Source organism: Bactrocera latifrons, unplaced genomic scaffold (assembly GCF_001853355.1).
Source record: "Bactrocera latifrons isolate USDA-ARS-PBARC rearing strain unplaced genomic scaffold, ASM185335v1 scaffold_7, whole genome shotgun sequence".
Taxonomy (NCBI): domain Eukaryota; kingdom Metazoa; phylum Arthropoda; class Insecta; order Diptera; family Tephritidae; genus Bactrocera; species Bactrocera latifrons.
This window is the reverse complement of record NW_017537378.1, coordinates 1,948,451-1,972,703: the sequence shown is the minus strand read 5'-3', so window position 1 is coordinate 1,972,703 and position 24,253 is coordinate 1,948,451. Positions and strand designations below refer to the sequence as shown.

The window sequence follows — 24,253 nt, the reverse complement described above, 5'->3', positions numbered from 1 at the left end:
GAGCTGAAGAAGATAAAAAAAAAGATTTTTTGAAGTGCTTCAAAGATTGGAAAAACCGTTGGCACAAGTGTATAATATCTCATAGGGATTGCTTTGAAGGGGACAAAATAAATATTCATGAATAAATAAATAATTTTTGAAAAAACACAAAATTCGCGACACTTTTTGAACACACCTCGTACATGGTTCAATTTTCTTGGGCAAGCAACGGCATTTACATTGTAAATGCAATCAATGTATGTTGCTATTGTTATTATTGTTGTTGTTATAGTTGCTGTTGCTATTGCTATTGTTGCTGAAAGAGTAGCCTTATCGCATTGCACGGTCATTACTTTCAACACAACTGCATTTTACGGTCCACAATTCTTCGCGGTTATGCTTGCTGCCATATACTTGCCCTCAGATGGGTGATTTAAAGCGCAATAAACTATCCTTCGCATAAATTGACGTTGTTGTAAATCTAGCATTTAAGTGGGAAAGCGTGTCAATTACAAGCACCAAGCAATCTGCAGCCCCCAGTTGGTGCAACATAGTGCGGCAGCGTTGAAAGTACTGACTACCGTGGTCACCCACATATGCATACATATATATGCATATGTACATGTGTATGTATATTTTATTGTTGTGTTTGCTGAGTAATGCAACAACTGCTGTTATTCTGAAATTGTTGCTTGACTTGATAAGCCCATCCATAGGCATTCGTCGGCTTTAATCTCCGCTTTCATTAATGATTTGTTTATCGCTTGACCAATTAGCCTTTGAATAGTGTTATCAGTGCCATATGGATATTTATGTGTACTACGCATACATATTCCCGTATGTAAAAAGTGTTTTAATCACATTCTGAAAGCAGTTGAAATGCGAGTGGAACTTTTTATAACTGTTGCTTGGAATTAGTATACCTCATCAGTTTTTTGTTTAGAGACGTCAACTTCATGAATTCATGATAAAGCTGGGATAGTTTTAAAAAGAAAAAAATTTGTGCGGAGAAATGAAGAAGTGATACTTTGCTAGATTTGTCTCAAATATATTTTTATTTCACTAACGTATGTACATACATACATACATACTATACATATGTACTGTACGTATGTATGTGCATGTATATGCTAGGGATAAATTAATATCTAGAATGAATAAAGCTTTCATCAATACTTCTCAAAAGTATCTTAGCAAAAGTTTAAGCAAACAAAAAAGGTACCCGGAAATTGTAAATAATACACAAAATATTTAATTATTCATCAATATTTATTTTTTCGCCTTCAAAGTAATGCCCACCAGATATAATACACTTATGCCAACGATTTTTCCCGTCTTCGAAATACCTTTCATAAGCACTGTTTGGGATGACCATTACCACTTTCAGGGATTTTTTTTTTACCTCTTCGATCGACTGAAAATGGATTTTAAGGAGCGGCAAATGCAGGCTGGAGAATAAGAAAATATCACACTGAGCCCAATCTGGTGAATATGGTTGTTGATCGTGTTGATTGATGGTATTCATTGCGTTTTTGGCTTTGAATTCGGTCGCAGTCGTGGCTCGATGCGATGGTGTCTTATCAACGTGTAAAATCCATGAATTGTTCTTCAACAATTCCGGCCGTTTTCGGCGGATGTTATTACGCAAAGAGAGCCCAAATATGGCCCACTAGATCCCCTTAGTGACCGTCTGTCTCTCCCAAACTTGTTCATGATGCACCAAACGACGAATATCGAACAACACAATGAGCATCACCTTGATTTTTAAACGGCTTCGGCGTGATTTTTTTGTTTTGGGGCTCGTTTTTTCCTTCCATTTCGTTGATTATTGACTTGTTGCATGTGTAAAACTCATAAACCAATATCTCATCGACAATTGTAGTCCTCTCCATGAATGTGGGATACGAATTCTCACGATCAAGCATGTCCAAAGAGACCTGTTTACGGTACTCTTTTTGAAAAAAAAAAAAATCAGTTTTAACGCGACGAGTCAGGTAACAACGCCTTTTAGGCCCAAAATATCCACCAAAATCATTCGAACGAGCTCTCTTGCCATCTCTCTAATACTTGCCTGATGATTTCCAGGCACCACTTCACTAGCTTAACTTGCTTAACCTGAACGGCGCATGCCTTCAACGATCTCTCGACCGTCTTCGAAGGTTTTGTACCAATCGTAGGCTTGTGTTTTTGATAAAACTGAATCACTTCGGATCGATTCTCACACGAAATTTGGTTAGAAATACAAAAATTGAAACAAATTCTTTGAAAAAAATCGCGACGCACAACTGAGGTGTACCGACTTAAGCAGCTGCTGTAAATAAACTGGTTGAAGGATAGCGCTCATATTTCGAATAGTAAATAAGAAACCCTCGTGTTGCCAACCTTATTCAAACAAAAAAATCCCTTACATCTCAAGTTTAGTACAATATTCACTCATTAGTACTACGGACTGCTTATTTTTATTTTAAAATCCTCCATCACTCGCTCTTTTCAGGTATTATATATTTACGATCTCATCTAAACAAATATCTATCGGTCGACACGTTCGGCAATGTGCTCTGCGAGAGCGATGAACGCGATGCTGGCAGCCGCTTCCAGATAAGCATCAGCGAGGATGGCACCGGACGCTGGGCGTTGAAGAATGAATCGCGCGGTTACTTCCTTGGCGGCACACCCGACAAACTCGTCTGCACCGCAAAAACGCCCAGCTCCAGCGAGTTTTGGACCGTACACCTGGCCGCCAGGCCACAAGTGAATTTGCGCTCAATCGGCCGCAAACGTTTCGCGCATTTGTCTGAATCACAAGACGAGATACACGTCGATGCGAATATTCCATGGGGCGAGGACACGCTGTTCACATTGGAGTTCCGCGCCGAGGAGGGCGGACGTTATGCTTTGCATACATGCAACAACAAGTAAGCACCGCGCTTCGCCGCGTAATTACAACAAATACAATAACTATAGTACTTTTCTTGTTAGGTATTTGAATGCTAACGGCAAACTGCAGACTGTTTGCAATGAGGATTGTCTCTTCAGCGCTGAATATCATGGCGGACATTTGGCGTTGCGTGACAAGTGAGTTTGATTGATGCATTGCGAATGATCGATGACAATTAATTAATTTGAATTTATTTCTACTCCACTTTTGTGTCAGGCAAAGCCAGTATCTATCGCCAATTGGCTCGAAAGCTGTGCTGAAATCACGTTCCTCCACGGTGACACGTGATGAGCTCTTCTCATTAGAGGACTCCTTGCCGCAAGCCTCATTCATAGCCGAGTTGAATTCGCGTTATGTGTCGGTGAAGCAGGGCGTCGATGTGACCGCCAATCAGGATGAGGTGGGTGAGAACGAGACATTCCAGCTGGAGTTTGACTGGTCCGCCCATCGTTGGGCGTTGCGCACCACACAGGACCGCTACTGGTGCCTGTCCGCTGGCGGCGGCATACAAGCCACCGGCAATCGTCGTTGTGCCGATGCGCTCTTCGAGCTGGTCTGGCATGGTGACGGCTCGCTGTCCTTCCGCGCGAATAATGGCAAGTTTTTGGCCACCAAACGTTCCGGACATTTATTCGCTACATCCGAGAGCATTGAGGAGATCACGAAATTCTACTTCTATTTGATAAATAGGTAGCAGCAGGCAGTTAACATTTTTTTAGAATTTTTTTATTCAAAAATATTTATTGCAGACCCATACTTGTACTTAAATGTGAGCAGGGCTTTGTCGGCTACCGCACGCCCGGCAATCTCAAGTTGGAATGCAACAAGGCCACATACGAGACGATTTTGGTGGAGCGCGCCCAGAAGGGTCTGGTGCACTTGAAGGCACACAGCGGCAAATACTGGCGCATCGACGGCGAAGGTATCTCCGTGGATGCGGATGCGCCCGCCGATGGCTTCTACTTGGAGCTGCGCGAGCCGACCCGAATCTGCATAAGGTACACACATCTTCTTTATATAAATTCTTTATTTTAAGTTCTTACTATTTTTGCTTTACATTCACTGCTCTCAGATCACAAACTGGCAAATATTTGGGCGCTACAAAAAATGGCGCGTTCAAGCTGCTCGACGATGGCACCGACTCGGCCACACAGTGGGAGTTCTAAGCGACTACCAGGCGCTTCATGGGGCTGGGCGATTGCTTAATTGATAAATAACACACTTTCTATGCAATTCAGTAGCAGGTGTGCATGCAAAAGTGGGAGCAAGTAAAGTGAAGTAAACAAAGAAAAATTGTTTGCCAATAAGGATCATGAAAAAATCTAGCGTTCACACACACACACACATAAACATTCATACATATGCATAAATTTAAGTAAAAGTGAGTCAAAAAATTAAAAAAAAATAATAATAATAATAAAATGAAACGTGAAAGCAAACGCAAATAAGTTAAATGATAATGAATTGAAATATGGAAATAAATGGCATGCAATTTTTACTGAAATATCATGCGATTGTGGCAAAGCGTAATTGAAGATTTTATAAGGCAAATAAATACATCAATAATTAATGTAGTAATAAAAGTAATTTGTATCAAAATTGAAATGGTAATTATGCCCTTTTAAAGAAACGCTTTCACATACATTCTTACATGCATACATACATATATACATAGAGCATGCATACATATTCACAACATAATATTTTTATACCATTAAACAGAGGTGGAAAATATTGCAAATAAAATTGAAACTTATAAAAGTTAATATAAAAATGAAACAAAAAGGACAAAAACAACAAATTTAAAAACTACCAAACAAATTGTCAACAAAAACAGGAAACGCACAATTTTTTACATACTTTTATATAGCAACAAAGGGTCTAGCTTTTATACCGTGCAAATAAAAAAACAACAACAAAATAATTATATATAAAACTTACACTGTCATGTGAGGGCAAGTACGCAGCAAAGTGATGACAAGTATTGTGGAAAATCGTGCAAAATTCGTTCACCGGCTTTATATCGAAGAGGATTTAGTTAAAACGGCTTGGATTCGTTGGTTATTGTCAAAATATTATTATTGTTATTGTCAAAACTTTAATTCACTTCTTACAAGTATAGTCAAGTCCAATATTTCGGCTCGTTAAATTTTTTTCGATATCGAGGTGACTTCGCAATCGACTGATTTTATTACCTTTTTTACTTTGTTTTGAATACAAAAGCAAATTTCTTTGAATCTCAAAACGAAAAAAATTAGATTTTTACTACTCAAATCGAATTATAGCGCAGAACAGTTCAAAAGTGGTGAATATTAACGGAACGTTTGCGAGAAAATTCACAATTTACAAAAAAAAAAATTATCAAAACGAAATATTTTACATACCAATATATCCGTGGGATACAGTGAAATTAGCTGAAGGTGATTTAAAATATCCGCGGCTAACAGTAAAAATTACTTAAGGCGACTTAAAGTTGGCGTTAATTATTTTCGAATATGTGAGACATGAGCTGGATTGAAAACTTCATATCATGCTTACAATAGCTGAGGACAACCTAACCTCTTTTGACATATGTGTAACCACAGTTATATATGTTAATATTGCATTATTTTATAATTTTTTTAAATTTTTTTAATTAAAATTATATCTGTCTCTTATACACATCTAGATGTGTATAAGAGACAGTTATTAATTTTTTGTATTAAAATTATTTTATCATTTTTATTAATTTTTTTATTAAAATTATTTTATTTTTTTATTTAAATCACTTGTCGTAAACTTTCCGCCGCACTTGTTTTGCACTGAAGTGTGTCGCGTAATAAAAATGCCAATTCTGTGAGTCCTTCCGTTGCAAGTCCTTTTTATAAAGGGTGAACAATTAAAATAAAAACACTAAATTTAATAAGTATAAAAAACAATTATAAACAAATTTAAAATTATAAAATCACTAAAATGGTGAGTTTGGCATTGGAATTTGTAAAATTATTTAAGTATTTTATATAAAAGAAATCTATAAGTCGCAATTTTATTGGCAATGCGTGAATATTTTAAATGCTTTTTTAGCAATTTTAATCAGAAACTCCTCCAATATATGTATGCGTATGTATTCCTATTAAAAAAAGCATTACAATCTACATTTTATATATCGATTATGTATAAGTAAGTTATATATGCGAAATGCATGCAGGCATAAGTGAGCTTATGCACACGTGTACGTATGTATGTGTGAAAGCCCAGCACAGCAGGCTGGCAACAAAAGTGAATTAATAGAAATAAAAAATAAATAAAAATAAAATAAAATGCGCGCAAAGCGTTAAAAKCGAAAGAGCAAGAGCGTGGAGCAGACAACAAAATTGTATTATAATTTAAAAAATATATAAACGCTAACAGCGCCAATACGTTCCATATAATTTGAGAGGAGAGTTTGCAATATATTTTTCATTTTTGTTACCTGTGTGTGTTTCGTTTATATTAAATAGTTTTTTGTAGAATTTCAATATATTTTATAATATTAAAATCATTTATACATATATACTTATGGTTTTGAAAAATATCCAAAAATATTTCATTTCATGCCCACTCTTACATTACCCTTAATACCTTTTATTTATATAAATTCCAACGAATTTATAATTATTTTCTAATATTTGTGTAATTACATACCAACATAATTAAATATCCTCACTCTCACATACATGCATATGTGCTCGTGTATTTGTAGCCTTTTGATTTGAATTTTTTAATACAAAGCATCATTTCCTAATAGTTTGTAATTTCACTGCGTTGTTCATGTCACTCAATTAGGTTTTAATCTACACATACATACATACATACATACATGCATATATAAATTTTAATATTAATAAATATCTCTACTATTTGTATTTAGTTGTCTTTGCGAGTTCAATTTGTTCCAAGCACCACTTGTATTTACGCAAAATGCCGTGGTAAAGTTCATGCAATTAAAATCTATCAAAATAAATATGTATTTATAATTAGAAAGCAGAAGCAAAAGTGGTTATTTACATAAAAAAAAAATAAATAAGAATTAATGAAAGAGCATTATGTGAAACTAAAGCGATATCAATATAAATAAAGGACACTTATTATATCATGTATTCATACTCTAAAAATTGTTGTATTTATTTATTCGATAATTYATATAATTTACGTAAAGGGGTGTTTGCAGTAATATGCATATGCATATCATTGTGGTTGTAACGGGTAAATAATCTCCGCTATGATGGTAAGGATTGGCTAAGTTGGCTCCACTGTGAATGGCACTCAGTTATTGTCCGAAGGTAGCTGCGCCCGAAATTAGGTTTTCTCTTTTGATGTTCCTAGGAGGCGGTTCTGCACCGAGAAGGTGACTGCAATGATGATTTCTGTGAAAGCATATGTATATCGGCTTCTTTATTGGCATAGGCACCGCTTATGCGGTTATAGCCGAGCTTATAATAGCGCGCCAGCCGTTCTTCCCTTTTGCTGTTTGGCGCCAATTTGAGATTCCAAGTGTAAAAGGTCCTTCTCCACCTGATCTTTCCAACGCAGTGGAGATCTTCCTCTACTACCCCTGCGTCGAGCTGGAGTATTTTCATCCATTCGGACGACAAGACTTAGCCAGAGTAGCCGCTGTCTCTTAATTCGCTGAACTATGTCAATGTCGTCGTATATCTTAACCGGCTCATCATTCCATCGAATGCAAAGCACAAATGATCATACATCATCCGCAGAACCTCTTCTCGAAAACTCGTAAAAAAAATCAGGTTTTGTCATCGTCCATTCCACCGCACCATGTAGCAGGACGGGGATGAAAAGTAACTTGTACAATTTGGTCTTTCTTTGTGGAAAGAGGAACTTTATCTCTTAATTGGGTACTCAGTCCCAAGTAGCACCTGTTGGCAAGAGTTATCCTCGTTGGATTTCGAGGCTGACGTTGTTGTTGGTTAAAAGGTAGACAAAATTATAAGCGACTTCAAAGTTATTACTGTCAACAATGAGGATAATACGCGTTTGGGGTTGTTGTCTACAATGACGAGGGAGCCAAGTCATTAATGCGACCGTTTGATGACAGGAAATATTTCGTTTTGCTTTCGTTCACTACTAGATTCATTTGCTTCGCTTCCTTATCCCTTCTGGAGAAAGCAGAACTAACGGCGCGGATGTTGAGAGCAAGGATGTAAATATTGTCGGCTTACGCCTGCTGCTGTATATTCTTGTAGAAGATTCCACCGGTGGGAGTGCCAAGACTCGCCGATGGAGTCTCTCTATCACCACAAATCCCACACCGAACTTGCGCTCCTTTATATGTTCACTCTAGTAAATGCCACAAGGACCGACTCGCTAAAGTCCTTGTTCCGCCCATCGCTAACATCACCAGCCTTTTCTCTAATGAAGACATCAACCAGCTGGGCACCGGCACCTTCCCAATTAAGAGACTGGATATTCCAGGTGCATGCCCTTAAATCGTAATCCATAACACTTTTGTGGGGGTCATCTCTTTTGAAGTTGTTGTTGTACGAACAAGTTTTTTACGTGGTGAGTCCCAAACCCCGCGCACAACCTTGGGGAGGTTTGGGACCTAGGGGGACCTTAGCTCTCATTCAAACGGATATATTTTTGCTATCCAGAGGACACTTGGTCTAAGAACGGAAGTCGTGAGCTGCTTGAGCCGTATGTAAAAGAACCGTGTTTGGCCACTCCCAAATGAATGGCACTCAGAAAATCTCCCTTACTTGCAGGGTGAATAAACATACCGTTAGGTTAGGTAAATAATATATAACCGACCTAAGCTAAGCCCACTTATTTGGCAGCCATTAACATATGGTTCGACTCCGCATATCTGCTCCAATATGCAGTCGGTAATTTTAGAAAATTGTTTCCATCTTTTACTTGGAATATGTTAATGTATTTTTCATCCCAGAGATAAATGGAAGTAAAGTAAAATAGCATATTTCATAAAAAATATATATTTCATAACAAATAAGTGCAGAAGCTAAATGAAAAAAGTGGATTGGATAAAGTTGATTTTATTTTTTGGGAACCTCAATAACTGTGTTCTCACCACAGCCGCGCTTTATGACGTGGGGTATTTTCTTAGGCACCATTCTGTAAAGAAAAGAGTGAAATATATTACCAACATTTAAGTCATTCAAAGTATAATTACGTGATGCAATCGATGATGGGGCACACAGAGACGCAAAGCGTACAACCGGTGCAGTCATCACCGATCAGTGGAATATGCGTTTCGGCGTCGAATTCTATAGCCTGGTAGCCTGAGTCATTGCATGTGAGATAGCATTTACCACAATTTACACATAGGTCCTGAAAATGAAGCCAAATAATCGATAACATTTGAAGGAATGTCAGAGCTTGGTTTCATAATAATTACCGGGTTAATAAGAGCCACTTTCTGCTGCTTGGTGTCCAATTCTTTAAAAGTGCCAATGCGACTGAGCGCTTTGCCAATTATATCGTTTACAAACAACGCGGGTTTCGGTTTACCACCGCCAGACTTCTTCTTGTCAGCTGCCGTATCTTTACCCTTTGAGAGCGGACCCTTCTCTTTGCGTGCTTTAAAGAGTTTTTCTTCACGCTGTTGTTTATATGGACCGAAGAAGCCTAAAGTCTTTGGAAATATAATGTATTAATTTGGTGAGGTTAGCAATAAATAAAAGACTTTACCTTATCTTTGGTGCCTTCGGCTGAGAGATGCACAATAGGTTTACCCTTCTGATGTATGGGAGTCGGCGCTGACTGACCGTCCCATAGCTCAGGATGATTTGGCGGTGGATTCGCTTTTAAATACAACAAAGTTTGCAAACTACTCTTAAAATCCTGTACTACAGTATAATCCTGATTCTGTACGGCCGAACATACTTGAAGAGCTGAGGCGCCAGCATGAAGAAACTGTAAAGCTGCATCGCCAGAATCCACACCGCCACAACCAAGTATGGCTAGCCCTGGTACTTTATTACCGATTGCCGAGATCGCTCTCAACGCGATCGGTCGTGTTGCGTTACCCGACATGCCACCATATGTGGTGCGTTTCTCATTGCCCACAGCCGGCCATGCAGTGCCGTCGGCTTTTAGTAGCATCAACGTCTGTACGGTATTAATAACGGTTACGCCAGCAGCTCCACCACGTTTAACAGCCGACGCAATATCTACTATTTCGGTGATGTTCGGCGTTAATTTGACAAAAACTGGTACGCTAACAGATTCGCTGACCCATTTCGAAACTTTTTGCACCAGTTCGGGCACTTGCCCAATAGCCAAACCCATGCCGGACTCACCCATGCCATGTGGACAGGATAGATTCAGCTCAATAGCATCGGCGCCGCTCTTCTCTGCCTTAGGCGCCATATCCTTCCAGTCTGCTTCGCTATCAGGACACATTATGCTGGCGATTACAATTTTTTCGGGAAAATCTTTTTTGAGTTCAGCTATAGTCTTGTACCAATAATCGGCACGTTTCTCCGAGATTAACTCGATGTTAAGGAAAGCGCCCTGATTCGGTCCATAGTTGTAACCTGATGTCGTACCACGTACTATACGCGGTGAGACATTGGTCACCATATCTTTGTCGAGACAGAATGTTTTCACAACAACAAAGCCCCAACCTTGTTCGAAGGCGCGACGACACATAGCAGCCGTTGTTGTGGGCGGCGCGGAAGACAAGCCGAAAGGATTCGGGAATCTGAGTGCGCGCATCTCTCTCTTGCAAGTTTTACGATCTAAATACTCGTAACAGACATCCACGGACAAGTCTACGTTATCGATTTCAGTATAGAAAAGCGGTAAATCGGCTGGAGTGTTAAGTGGCAGACCTTCGAGTTGGCAATGAATACTCCAAGCAGCGACTTTACCATCGTTCACTGATTCCACAGTGGTCTTGGCAATACCGCCTAAGTCACCACCACAAAACACTTGTGGTACGCTGGTTTGAAGGGTTTTCGGGTCCACCTTTGGTAGATTATTTTTGTTGAGTTTTACTGGTTTCATGGCATCAATTACTTCTTTTTGATTCAAACCAGAGCCAAAGGCAGATATGACAAAGTCTGCTGGCAGATACGTTTTCTGATCTTTGTCCTCTCTAATAGTGCCATCTAAGTCCATATCGGTGCGTATGAATTCAACAGAAACAATCTGCGAAAGAAGTTGTTCAAAACAAAAGCTTTTAGGGATATTGAGTGGCAGCCTTACACACCTTATTGTCCTCCAAAATCACTTTGCTGGCCTTCGAGTACGGCACCAATTCACACCACTCTTCGCGTGCTAACTCAACCTCTTCGGGTAAGGCTGGTATAAGCGCTGTACTATGCAAAAACACGACAAGCACACGTTCGGCGCCGCAACGCCATGCGGCAGACGCACAATCGAAGGCCGTGTCGCCAGCGCCCAACACAATCACATTGCCTGACAACTTGGGGAGTTTGCTATCTTTGCTAATACCATGTTTGGAACCGCCTGCCACGCATGGTAGGAAACTTTTCGATGTATAAAATCCCATGGATTCATCTAAGCCACAGAAAACCGGATCTATGTTTGGTTCGGGCAAACCTATGCCCAAGAAAACTGCATGATTGCCTCCTTTAAGTAAATCCTAGCACATCAAAAGTGCAAAATTAGTATAAAACATCGCTCTAATACTGCTTACTTAACATCTTACATCAACCGTTATGTCCTTGGTGGATAAACAACGATTCAACTCAAACTTGACACCCAAGTCCTTAACGAGTTTAATCTCGAAATTGACCGCGTCAACAGGTAAACGAAATTGTGGTATCTCCGCTGCGCTCAAACCACCCAGAAAAGCGTTTTTCTCATAGATCGTCACATCTTTATAACCCAAACGACCTAAGTAAGTTGCGCACGAAAGCGAAGCCGGCCCACCGCCTATAAGAGCAATCTTCTTTTTGGGATCTTTCAACTTCTTCGCATTGGGCGGCACAATTTGAGGCACTCCCATCTCCTTGAAACGTTCGGTGGCGAAATGCTGTAAGCCGCTAATATTGATAGGACCCTCTTCGGTAGCTTGCAAATTGCAGCCACCAACACAGAGGTCGCTGGTGGAGCACACCATGCCGCAAGTAAGACCCAGCGGATTATCGGAGAATATTATCTTGGCAGCACCGTAATAATTCTTATTGGCAATGCTAGTGATGAAAGATTTTACGTCGATTTGTGTCGGACAAGATTTTTGGCAAGGTGCATCGGCGCATTTGAGACAACGCGCTGCCTCTTTGAGTGCACCACGTTCCGAAAGCGTTGTATGCTTGATGTCTTCGAAGTTGTTCAAAAGCTTCGACGGGCCCTGTAGTGCAACAGAAAAGCGAAAATAAAATTAAATGTGAGTAGCAAGCTGAGGACAACTTTGCCATTTACCGTTGGGTTGCGCTCACTGTTGCGCTTCCAATGTTTCTTCGCGGTCTTAGTCTCGGCTGTTGGCACCACACAGCATTTACATTTGCAGCAGGCATGCTGTGCAAGTTTTTTCTGAAAGAATATATAGTTTAGCCTTAGTTAGTTCGTTGTAAGAAGTCGTTTTACTGTCGTTTCGGGTGGGTCCTTCGAAAGTATTCCCTCCGGGCATTTGATTTGGGATTTGGACCTGGAAAAACAAATATTTCAACTTCTTGCGTACACCTTTAAACGAATCCTTCATTTACGTTAGACAAGTCTGTGTGTGAAAATCCGCAAGAGTGAGCGCACGCAAGGGAGTCGTCCCAAGTCGCCGTGAAACACGTTGCGAGATCAGTAATGGCGCGCGTAAATGTGCTATATTTGCAAACATTTAAAAAAATATACGATCTTTTTCTTATTAAAATATAGAAATGCTTTTGTAGAAGTGAAAATTATATGACGATTTTCGTATTTTTTTTTTTTTTTGAAAACTTTCTGTCAACGTCTTTTACAGCTTTTATACCCCATCGGCGTTATTTACAAGCATGTGATTTTTGTGTAAGTATATTTGCGATAAAGTCTTGAAATCGATTTTAAATATAATTTTAAATTTTGAGGGAGCTGTAACTTATGGAACTCTTTGTTATGGTTTTGCGTCAGTTCAATGAGCGTGCTTGTTTTTAGTTTCTCTAAACCCTCTCTTTCGCTCTTTAAATTCCCCCATTTCACCTTCGCATATTCGGCAATACTGTTAGGTCTATCAAGTGAGAATACATAGTTTTAGGCTTAGGCACGGACTTTAAAATTAAACCTTCCCATATCCTCTTTACTAGCCGGTTTTGTCGCAATTCTTCATAGAACTCGACTTTTCATGGTTATTTTTAGTTTTCTAAGAATTATCACACCATGTGCTGTGTTTTGAGATCGCTAACTAAATTGCTTACTGAAAGCAATGACATTGATTGCTCTGAGCGGTGATATCAATATAAGTATCATCCATTCATGCGTAAATCGTCAATAAATTCGCTTTTACACCTTTACGCCAGCTGTGTTAGAGCTCGTTAGGTTAACAGGTTGATTCTGGATCTCACTTAGTAAGCTTAGAAAGCCGGTCTGCTGTGCTACCTAAAAAATTCCTATGCAATAGATCATAAGACCCTTATGAATCGACTAAGTACTTTGAGCCTATCACAAATTTGTTGAGGCGACCAATATGAGTTGAGAAAAGGCTAGATGTTTCCACTTCACTCTTCTCTTTACTTACGTTCGTCCAGATGTTTAGCTTTACCGCATAAACGTCTTTTGGGCAATGTCCAGTAAGAACTCCTATTATTGCGCCCAGATGAACTTTGCTAAGGACATATAATTCAGAAAATCTTCTGTGTTTTACTCTAGGTCAAAAGGAACTTGCAGTCGCATGGGTGCGTTACGTCAACCGGCGTGGAACGGACACGAGGTCCATTGGATCAGTATTAGAACGCAAGGTGCCAATTGAGGACCAACTCGGTCCCATTTCGATATTAGCTAGCTTGTCGGCTTTGAACAACTACTCAAACTTTGAAATATTGGTGTACCCTTGTCTGCCTCTGTACATAGCTCCTGATTGTATTCAGTTAAACATTTTTAAGTGGAGGATTAAAATCACATCATCAGCGAACGAATTTTGCAATTTGACCAGCGCTCAATTGAGTAAACGTTCAACATACATACACTAATTGTTAGCAAATGCCAGAAGGATATATATCAGCTTGTAGGTGCTAATAGCGTCAGCTGTGAAAAAACTTTTCAGAGTCGCTTAATAATAAACGAAACATGTATAATATAACTTGTCCGTTTCCTCCGGATCGGACTCGGATTTTCATGTAGCCATGTACTGTAACCTCTGCAGTATTCTCAGAAATTAATTGAAGAGTAAGTTGTACTATATATGAGACCAGTCGAAGTAAAATAAATATTAGTGTTTATTAAAAAATCTAGGTGCTAGTGTTTTGTAATGGATGATCCAAGTAGAAGTTTTTTTCAATAGTGTTTGTTTGACAGATCACCCATGACTCGTGTCCAACTGTCGTGTACAAAATACAGCTTGTGGGCTCTTGAACAGTTCGCAGAAGACCCGACGTTTTCGAGTCAAATTTTGTTCAGCGATGCGGCCCATTTTTGGCTCAATGAAATTAATCAAGAGCTGCCATTTCATTCAGAAAAAACAACGGTTTGGCGTGATTTGTGTGCCGGTGGAATCATCGATCCATATTTCTTCCATTCTTCTTCGAAAATTGAACTTAACGGATGGACCATCCGATCCGTAGCCGCGGGCAACATTTGAAAGTGATAATCTTCAAAAAATAAATGCCAAATAATAACATAATAAACATTCTCAATCAAATTGGAAGTTTCTGTGTTTTTTCTTGTAAAAAGTAGGCAACCTCGAAATGGATCACCCTTTATTTATTTTTTAAACTTTCAAGATACAATTAAAGTTATATTATTATAACATTACATTGTGTATAAACAGTAGCTGGTTAATTATAACTTATCTAGCGTTTACACGATCAACAATTATGGCAATAAAATTATGGTTAAACTGATAGCAAGCAATAGAAAAGAGCATGGAAATATTGATTACTGCATTGGACTAAGCGCATGCGCGAACACTGGAGTATTTTCCCCCCAACCGCGTTTGATGATATGCGGAATCTTCTTTGGCACCATGCTGAAAAAATGGAATCAGTAAATATTTTTCTATTTAAGCATACATTAGCCGATATACTTACGTAATACAGTCGATGATTGGGCAGACAGAGACACAAAGTGTGCAGCCGGTGCAATCGTCAGTGACATGTGGTATATGAGTCTCAGCATCGAATTGTATGGCCTGGTAGCCGGAGTCATTGCAAGTCATATAGCACTTGCCACAATTTATGCACATGTCCTTGAAGAATTAAAACGAAAAATATTAATAACTGGTATTAGACTTCTTCATGCGCATGAGCAAACTTACATCGTCGATTAGAGCCACTTTCTGTTGTGTGTTGTCCAGCTTCTTGTAGGCGCCAATGCGTTCCAACGCGCCACCGATAACATCATTTACTCTGTAAGCTGGTTTAGGTGCATCGTTCGCAGGTGCCACAGCAGTTTCGGACTTGACATTCCATAAGGGACCATTTTTGACACGCTCCTCATAAAGCTTTTGCTCGCGATCTTTCTTGTATGGACCAAAGAAGCCCAAGGTCTAAACACAGTAATGAAGTTAGAAAATATGGAGACTTTATTAGAGCATATTTTTCTCACCTTATTGTCATCTCCAGTTAAGTGCACTACGGGCTTGCCTTTCTGATGCTTGGGCGTTGGTGGTGATTGTCCATCCCACAACTGACCGCAGTATGGTGGTGGATTTGCTCGCAAATATAGCAAAGCCTTCAAACTGGTCGCATAATCCTCGATAAGAGTAAAGTCCTGATTTTGTACAGCAGAACAAACCTGGACCACCGAGGCGCCGGCCTGTAGGAATTGTAGTGCCACCTCTCCTGAGTCCACACCACCAATACCGAGTATGGGAAAACCAGGCAATTTATTGGCAATGGAAGAAATCGCCTTCAACGCCATTGGGCGTGTTGCATTACCAGACACACCACCATAAGTGGTACGCTTCTCCGTGCCAATTGCTGGCCATGCCGTGGCATCGGCTTTCAGACTCATCAGTCCTTGCACGGTGTTGATGGCTGATACACCTGCGGCACCACCACGATGCGCGGCAGCCGCAATTTCCACAATATCCGTGATGTTGGGTGTCAATTTAATGAAGACGGGTATTTTTACAGTTTCACTGACCCATCTGGAAATTTTCTCCACCAAATCGGGTATTTGGCCACACGCTAAGCCCATACCGGATTCACCCATTCCATGTGGGCAAGATAAATTCAGCTCGAGTGCATCAGAACCACATTCCTCGGCCTTGGTGGCCATTTCTATCCAGTCCTCCTCGATGGCGGCGCACATTATGCTCGCTATGACCACCTGATTGGGAAAGTCTTTCTTGAGTTCACGTATCGAACGATACCAATACTCGGCGCGTTTCTCCGATATCAACTCAATATTAAGGAAAGCACCTTGTTGCGGACCATAGTTGTAGCCCGATGTAGTGCCACGCACGATACGTGGCGATACATTGGTGACCAAGTCCTTATCAAGACCGAATGTTTTGGTAACCACAAAACCCCAACCTTGTTCGAACGCACGCCGACACATCGCCGCGCTGGTGGTGGGTGGTGCTGACGCCAAACCGAACGGATTGGGAAACTTAAGTATGTGCTTCTCCTTTTTACCAGTTTCCTTGTCGGTGCGCTCGTACACTAAATCAACGGATAGGTCTACATTATCGATTTCTGTATAGAAAAGTGGTAGCTCCGCAGGCGTATCTAATGGCAGTCCTTGCAATTGGCAGTGAATACTCCATGCGGCGATTTTTCCATCATTTACCGATTCCACAGTTGTATTTGCTTGACCACCTAAATCACCACCGCAGAAAACTTGTGGCACGCTGGTTTGCATAGTCTTAGGATTGACTTTGGGCAGATTCCAGTGATCCAATTCTACTGGTTTGAGGGCGTCAATAATTTCTGGGTCATTCAAACCAGAACCAAATGCTGATATAATAAAATCGGCCTTCAGTGTTGTGGGTTGCTCTTTGTCCACAATAAGTTTGCCGTTATCATCGATTTCAGAACGGTAGAACTCCATAGCACGTATCTATAAAAACCATTAGCATATAATAGTTGTTTTTTTTTTAGAAAATGTCCGGTCTACTACCTTATTGTCCTTCACCACCACCTTGCTGGGGGCCAAGAATGGTAGAAATTCGCACCATTCTTCACGCGCCAACTCCACCTCTTCGGGTACGGCACGCATCCCCGTGGTGCCCCGACGGAAGATGACAAAGACACGCTTAGCACCGCAGCGCCAAGCCGAAGTGGCGCAATCGAAAGCGGTATCACCAGCGCCCAAAACAATGACATTACCCGATAGCTGTGGTAAAGCTTGGTTAGCTTTGCAAGTGCATAAGCCAGGTTTCGAACCCGCTGATACTCTTGGCAAGAAGTTCTTCGACGTATAGAAGCCCATTGACTCGTCTAAGCCACCAAAAACTGGATCCACATTCGGTTCTGGTAATCCTATGCCTAGGAACAGCGCGTCATGTCCTGCCGTAAGCAAGCCCTGAAAACAAGATTTTTATTCGATATGTAGAAGTTAACGAGCTTTTATCTAAAATTACAGTGACGGTCAAGTCGTTGGTGGACAGACTGCGATTCAATTCAAACTTCACACCCAAATCCTTAACCAACCGAATTTCAAAATTCACCACATCAACGGGCAAGCGATATTGTGGAATCTCCGATGAACTTAAGCCGCCTAAATAGGCGCGTTTCTCATAAATCGTAATGTCCTTATAACCCAAGCGTGCCAAGAATGTGGCACAGGAAAGTGAAGCGGGACCACCGCCCAACAAAGCAATTTTCTTATTGGGTTGCGGCAGTGGCTTCACATTTGGCGGCACAATTTGACGCACACCCATCTCCTTGAATATTTCGGTCGCAAACTGCTGTAAGCCACCAATATTGATGGGTCCCTCCTCCGATGCCTGCAAATTACAACCACCAACGCATAGGTCGCTGGTTGGACATACCATACCACAAGTCAAACCGAGTGGATTGTCCGAGAAAATTGCCTTAGCAGCGCCATAGTAATTCTTGTTGGCAATACTGGTGATGAAGCTCTTGATATCCAGTTGGGTGGGGCATGATTTCTGACAAGGCGCATCGGCGCACTTCAAACAACGCGCGGCCTCTTTCAATGCGCCTCTCTCGGAGAGTGTAGTGTGCTTGACATCTTCGAAGTTATTGAGTAGCTTCGAGCAGCTCTGTCAATTAATTGTAACGATATTTTAGTATAGAAAGTTAGTTGTATTTAAATTATACTCACGGTTGGATTACGTTCATTGTTGCGTTTCCAGTGCTTCTTGTTGATCTTCGTTTCGGCAGTTGGCACGACAGAGCACAGCGACTTGACACGAGGATTCAAGGACATCAGGCTCTAAAGTGTTTGCAGAAAGTAGAAAAAATAAATTTGTATTTGAAAAAACGGAAATGTAAATAGTACTCACCTCGATATCGGGTATCTCCTTACTGAGTAAAGCTGGTGGTGCCATGATTTAAAACTGTCGAAAAAAACAACAAAATAATGTTATTCTTTACTTAGTCGTATAATAATACTAATGTGTATATAGTATTAAATGGCGGCGGGACGTTATAAAAATTATGCTAGCAAGTCTGATGAAGCCTATATATGCTCAACCAACTGTCGCCCACACCAAGGCGTGGTGCTCCCTGTTCAGATCTCGTAGCTGGAGTCAATATTCCTACATCAGAATTGGATAGGTTAGATAGCTAATATTCTATTGATTTCAACCTTATCTACGAAACCACAATAGGCCATTTGTCCCCCCCGGAGCCATATTAAACGATATAACCCCATTCGTCGAAATGTGTTTTTCGAAGTTGTGTCAAATGTCACATCAAAATAATTATCAGTGTTTAGTATACGCTTGTCTTTCTGAATAGGCGATGGTGTTCGATAAAAATTTTCAAAAATAAATTAAGACTTTTAAAAATATGAACAAAGTCTTTCTAGTTTTTGCTATTAGTAGTATATGCAAACCCACAGACCTACATACTACTGTGATCAAATAGAAAGGTGAATTTTTAATTTATACTCCACGTGTTTTTGTCTGAATTTATTGAAAAAAGTGCGTTCATTTCGCCACATTTTCAACTAATATAGTGCCGCAACGACCGCATTCGCCTGATTTACCATCGTGTAACTTCTGGCTATTCAGCAAATTCGCATGATCACTCCGAGGACACCGTTTTGACTCAATTGAAGATATAAAAGCTAATTCGAAGAAGACTCTGATAGCCACCACGACGGAGGATTTTTACAAGTGCTGGAAAATTCGCGGGCATAAGTATATTACAGCGGAGATGAAATGGATAAAATTCACCTTTCAATTTGATCACAATAGTACAAGCGTGCACCAAATTTATTTACGTAAAAATTTTATTAAAAAAAAAAAACTAAATAAATATATACAAAATATACAAAGTATTTATGTAGTTTTTTAAATAGGAGTACTATGTTTGCCAGCATATAGCCATTTAAAATCTAGCATATAGTTATCATCTCTAAAGTACATCCGCTGATTTGGACTGGGGCGTTAATTTTGTGCCTCGGTCTTTATTGTCAAATTTTTTACTAAGTGCCTTGCAGAGAGATAATGGAAAAAGCAAGCGAAAGATTGCCGGCAACAAATATCACGGTGCATTGAAATTCGAATTTAGTTCGTTTTTGCAAAAACAGCTAATTCTGATAGTGATAAGGAGTATGAAAACAATAAGAGGTGACTACTTGAAATATTTCAAAAATTTTTCAAAATGAATTATGTTGCCATATATTATAAATTAAAAAAAAAAATTGTGCAATTGTATATGCATGTATATGTATATTATCTGACTAAAATGGAACTAGTCAATTTGAAAGTTAAAGTGAACAGTTTTTCGAAAGTCAATTCACAAAAAGAAGGTACATACATAGATTCTCAATATAAATAAATATTTTTGCTTTCTGATGATATTAATTGTACTAAAAGTTAGGATCTGCTTTGCACTAGTACGAAGCTGGTATATTTCTGAACGAAATCTGACAGTTGACATCTCGCAAGCTATTCTTCTTCTTTACATAAATAACTCTCAGCTGCTTGTATAAAGTGAACACAGTCGGATGCCCAGTTGACACCAGTTGTAAAGCTGTTTAGAACTAGAATTTACTGCTAGGTTTAGGATGAAACTTAAAGATAATGCGAATTAATAATGTTGGGATTAAAAAAAATAAATATTCAAATATGTATTTAAGGTCAAATTGCGATGAACTTTATTTACGCAATAAAAATGTAATTAGGACAGCAATAAACTAATGACAAATAAATAGTTGAAGAAAGACGTTCACTTCGGATTTCACTCATTGATAATTTATTATCTATAAAAATAAATCGATCGATTTTTTACACAAATTTTTCTTTTATTAAATACATACTTATTTGTAACGTCTTTGCGTAATTCTATTAGTTCTTTTATCGATTTTGGAGATGTTAGTTTAAATGTTTTTTTTAATGGAAATTTAGTTGTACTGCAGTTTGAACACTATTATTACTTTATTGAGAAGTATAATTTTTATATTTATTTGTGTAAATTTTTTGCAATTAAAAATACATTTTTACGAAGTCTTCGGTCTGTTGTTATTATAGAAAGCAACATTTTAAAATTCATTAATGTTAAATTCGTTGGCAAATTTAAATTTGTTGGCAGTACTTTAGCAGGTGATCCAAGAAGAGCTACTTTTTTCAATAGCCTTCTTTTAGCAGATTCCGCGTGAGTCGTGTCAAGCTGTCGTGTTATTTTTGTTCACTATTGTTTGGCATTTTACCACTGGACGATTTACGAAAATTCAAGTTCAGCAGAGAACGTTTTCACGCGCTTTGCTGTATTTTAGGTCAATATAATGGGCCTACAACATCACTCATTTTGAGACCTTGCTTTCATTATTGGATAATATTCGACCGAATAAACCACGTCTAGCATGGTGTGAACGAAAATATAGCAACCGTTCCTGAGATTGTACATGAAGATCGTGGAGAGCCGATTCGATGCCGTTCGCAGCAACTCGAACTGATTTACGAAACGACTTGGCTCATTTTACGTCGAGATCTTAAATTTAAAACATACAAAATACACATTGTGCAAAAACTGAAGCACTGGACCATAAATAGCGACATCGTTTCGTTCTATAGGTTCTTCAAAATTTCCAAGACAATTCGACGTTCGATGACAACCATTTCTGACTCAATGGGTTTGGTGCAGTTTGTGGGTCGGTGGAATCATCAGTCCACATTTCTTCCAAAATTATGCCGGTGAGAACGTAAACGTTAATGGCGACCGTTATCGTGCCATTATAACCACCTATTTGATACTTGAAATCAGTCAATAGATTTTTTGAGAGAAGACTTCAATGAGCAGATAATTTCACGTTGTGGACCGGTCGAATGCCCACCAAGATCGAGTGATATCACATCATTAGACTTCTTTCTGTGGGGATATGTATGTTAAGTCTAAAGTCTATRCGATTCAGGCCTAGTAGCAAAACAATACACGTGTCATTCGATAGTTACTAGTCGAAATGCTCGAAAATTTGTCACAACGGATGCAATATTTGAGAGGTACCCGCGGCCGACATTTGAAAGAGATAATCTTCAATAATACGAGTAATAATAAATATTCCCCAATAAATTCGAAGTTTCTGTTTTTTTGTTAAGTGGGCGCAACCAAAGGTTACATTTCCTTTTGATTTTATTTATTTCGTTTTATTATCTTCAGTTTGTTAGCTTTTCTTTTGAAATTATATCCTTCTTTAAATTATCAACTATTTCTATACGTTCACTGTGCTTAAAAACAAGAAATCCGGTCTAATACTTCATTTCCATGAATTGCAAATTGTAATCAAATCAAAATACCCGTTATCTTGCTTTGTTGGCAGCGATCAAAGTTTGAACAATTATTATTTTTTTATATTCACAAACATCTGTTGTATGTCATCGAATTACTATAGCATATAGCTTCCATGCAAACTGTACACATAGTTACTAAAATAAATGCACCCTTCGGTGCAGCCGAAGTCAATGTTTTTTCTTGTTATTTAATTGTTTTTGTTTTCACTTTCAGAATTATGACTTTCCAGCACATATAAATGCATATAATAAATAACATTGTTTATCAAGTTAATTAAATTAATAACAATTTAAAGTGCGACACATAAATTTGTTTTTATCATTTTTTATTAACACAAATTAAGCTTCATTGATTATTTACTGGAGCCGCGCAGCCTAAACGCATCGTAAATAAACATATTTGTATGTACTATTTATGTACATATGTATGTACAACACACGAATTTATGAGTACTTGTAAGAAACTAGAATAAATATTTGCCACGCGCGCCAATGCCACCCAGCAGATACTTATCTAGCAACTTGAGTACTAATGTCTAAAATATATAATATATACATACATACACATGTATATGTAGGTACTTAAGTTTTATATAATTCTTTGCTGGAGATATTGCTGCCCACTGATATATGTATATGGAAGTATCTACAATTGTATATACATATATTCTATATTGTCATATATATGCACAACGTACCAACAGCAACAATAACACAACTGTCCACAAAAATGTATTTCAAGTTCAAAAAATTTAATTTATGTGTTTAATGTTCTTTCTACCGAACACTACGAATGCTGTGCGAGCAAAGCGATTTTCTAAACACGAAAATAGAACTTGTCACTGCAAGTGTCTAAGTTCAACTGATTGTTGAGAACGCTAGCGGCTAGCCAAATAGCTAGTTGTTATCAACACAAATTGATTAAACAAAATATACATACTTACATACACATAAATGTTGATAAATAAAAACAAATTAATGCAATAAAACGGTCGGCAGTCAGCTGAGCGGTTTGGTGTTGCCACATCCATTTGCTTTTTGGAAAACCAAGTATTTTTGAAAATGAAGTGTATGCGACAAACGAAGTCTACAAAATGATATCCAATTGCAATATAAATCGCCATTATCCAGTGGCATTCTTTGTATAGTGTATTAAAAATAAAGGGTGATAAATTTGGAGGTTCCCTTCTTGTTGAAGAAAAACCACAGAAACTTCAATTTTAATGGGGAATGTTCGAAAGAAGATTCTTTGAAGATTATTTCCTTCAAATTTTGGCCCCGGCTACGTCTTAGATGGTCCATCCATTGAGTCCAATTTTTGATGACTCGTTCGAGCATTTCGACTGGTAACTGGTGAATCACAAGCGTGATGTTTTACTCCAAGACCTGGATCGAAGCGGGCCTGTCCGCATATACTTTACACTTTATATATGTACACTTTATATATTTATCCCCACAGAAAACAAATCTAACCTTGTGATATCACACGATCTTTCCTACCTACCGGCCCAAAAAGTGAAATTATCTGCTCACCGAAATGTTCTCTTATTAATCCATTGATTGGTGCGATGTGTGAGAAGTGGCGCCGCCTTGTTGAAACCAAATTTCGCCTTTGACCGTTACGTTCTCACCGGTATCATTTTTGGTAAAATATAGAGACTTCTGGATGAAATGGCAGCTCGTGAATCTTTTCAGGTTTGTCTCTTCATCCCGAATGCGGCAATTTTGCTGGCTTACTAACTCATTGAGCCAAAAATGGGCAAAAATTGGCTCGAATATGTCAGATATTCTTGGAACTTTTCAACAGCCCATAGAGCGATTCGATGTTGCTTGGGAAGGTCGAGCGGCTCTCCACAGTCTTCGTGTACACACTCACCTACGGCTGCTATATTTTCTTCACTGCAAGCTGAACGTGGTGCATTTGACGAATATTATCCATCAATGCTAACCAGACCCTAAGCAACCGGGGTTTAGTATTTAAAAACACGATTCAAAGATCAACAAGAAATTTATACCAATGAAAAGACGATTATGCAAGATTATTGGAATGCTGATTTTTCATTATCTTTCAGTTTCATGGTGGGTCTTGATAAAGTGTGCATTTATTCGTACACATGCATACATATATACCACACATGTATATTTCGTATAATTGTACGTCTTAACGGCACTCTGCTAATTTATTGTAGAGTCGCTTATCAACGGTTAACAGCGAAGATATTACAGAGTCATTAAAATAAATTCGGGTCAATAAATATTTAATGCACTAGTACATATGTCAATAAAACGGCATATTATATTTGCAACACACAGCAACTAAG

At 38.9% G+C, this 24,253-nt stretch overlaps 3 protein-coding genes across 6 annotated transcripts in view; 1 reads left to right on the top strand and 2 right to left on the bottom strand.

The window, feature by feature from the left end:
* The window catches only part of LOC108975931 (protein singed), a 54,349-nt gene extending 49,762 nt beyond the window's left edge, over positions 1-4,587 (top strand). For all 4 annotated transcript variants that reach the window (XM_018944773.1, XM_018944772.1, XM_018944774.1 and 1 more), the window contains 5 exons: positions 2,474-2,894; positions 2,959-3,054; positions 3,134-3,607; positions 3,667-3,915; positions 3,990-4,587. In XM_018944773.1, the coding sequence (XP_018800318.1) occupies positions 2,474-2,894; positions 2,959-3,054; positions 3,134-3,607; positions 3,667-3,915; positions 3,990-4,083 (1,334 nt within the window). In that variant the 3' untranslated portion in view covers positions 4,084-4,587. The remainder of the gene's footprint in view (positions 1-2,473; positions 2,895-2,958; positions 3,055-3,133; positions 3,608-3,666; positions 3,916-3,989) is intronic.
* A 4,295-nt stretch (positions 4,588-8,882) lies between these two features.
* Positions 8,883-12,895, bottom strand: LOC108975788 (dihydropyrimidine dehydrogenase [NADP(+)]-like). The gene is made up of 9 exons (XM_018944512.1): positions 12,589-12,895; positions 12,470-12,530; positions 12,305-12,415; positions 11,589-12,233; positions 11,127-11,522; positions 9,602-11,065; positions 9,309-9,545; positions 9,084-9,241; positions 8,883-9,025 (listed from the first exon to the last, which is right to left on the bottom strand). Exons 1-9 carry the CDS (start codon positions 12,711-12,713, stop codon positions 8,947-8,949), a joined length of 3,276 nt encoding a protein of 1,091 aa, XP_018800057.1. The 5' UTR covers positions 12,714-12,895; the 3' UTR covers positions 8,883-8,946.
* Positions 12,896-14,767: 1,872 nt separating this feature from the next.
* On the bottom strand, positions 14,768-22,779 carry LOC108975773 (dihydropyrimidine dehydrogenase [NADP(+)]). The gene is made up of 9 exons (XM_018944487.1): positions 22,631-22,779; positions 18,480-18,533; positions 18,299-18,409; positions 17,592-18,236; positions 17,129-17,533; positions 15,611-17,068; positions 15,321-15,551; positions 15,094-15,251; positions 14,768-15,032 (listed from the first exon to the last, which is right to left on the bottom strand). The coding sequence occupies exons 2-9, from the start codon at positions 18,522-18,524 to the stop codon at positions 14,942-14,944; spliced, it is 3,144 nt and encodes a 1,047-aa protein (XP_018800032.1). The 5' UTR covers positions 18,525-18,533; positions 22,631-22,779; the 3' UTR covers positions 14,768-14,941.
* Between the last annotated feature and the right edge of the window lie 1,474 nt (positions 22,780-24,253).

Coding starts and splice junctions, on each gene's coding strand:
- LOC108975788 (XM_018944512.1), bottom strand. CDS start 12,713: ATGTTTGCAAATATAGCACATTTACGCGCGCCATTACTGATCTCGCAA. Junction 11,066..11,126: donor TGATTTTGGAGGACAATAAG/GTGTGTAAGGCT, acceptor CTTCTTTCGCAG/ATTGTTTCTGTTGAATTCAT. Junction 9,546..9,601: donor CCGAAGGCACCAAAGATAAG/GTAAAGTCTTTT, acceptor ATATTTCCAAAG/ACTTTAGGCTTCTTCGGTCC.
- LOC108975773 (XM_018944487.1), bottom strand. CDS start 18,524: ATGGCACCACCAGCTTTACTCAGTAAGGAGATACCCGATATCGAG. Junction 15,552..15,610: donor TAACTGGAGATGACAATAAG/GTGAGAAAAATA, acceptor TACTGTGTTTAG/ACCTTGGGCTTCTTTGGTCC. Junction 15,252..15,320: donor AAGTGGCTCTAATCGACGAT/GTAAGTTTGCTC, acceptor TAATTCTTCAAG/GACATGTGCATAAATTGTGG.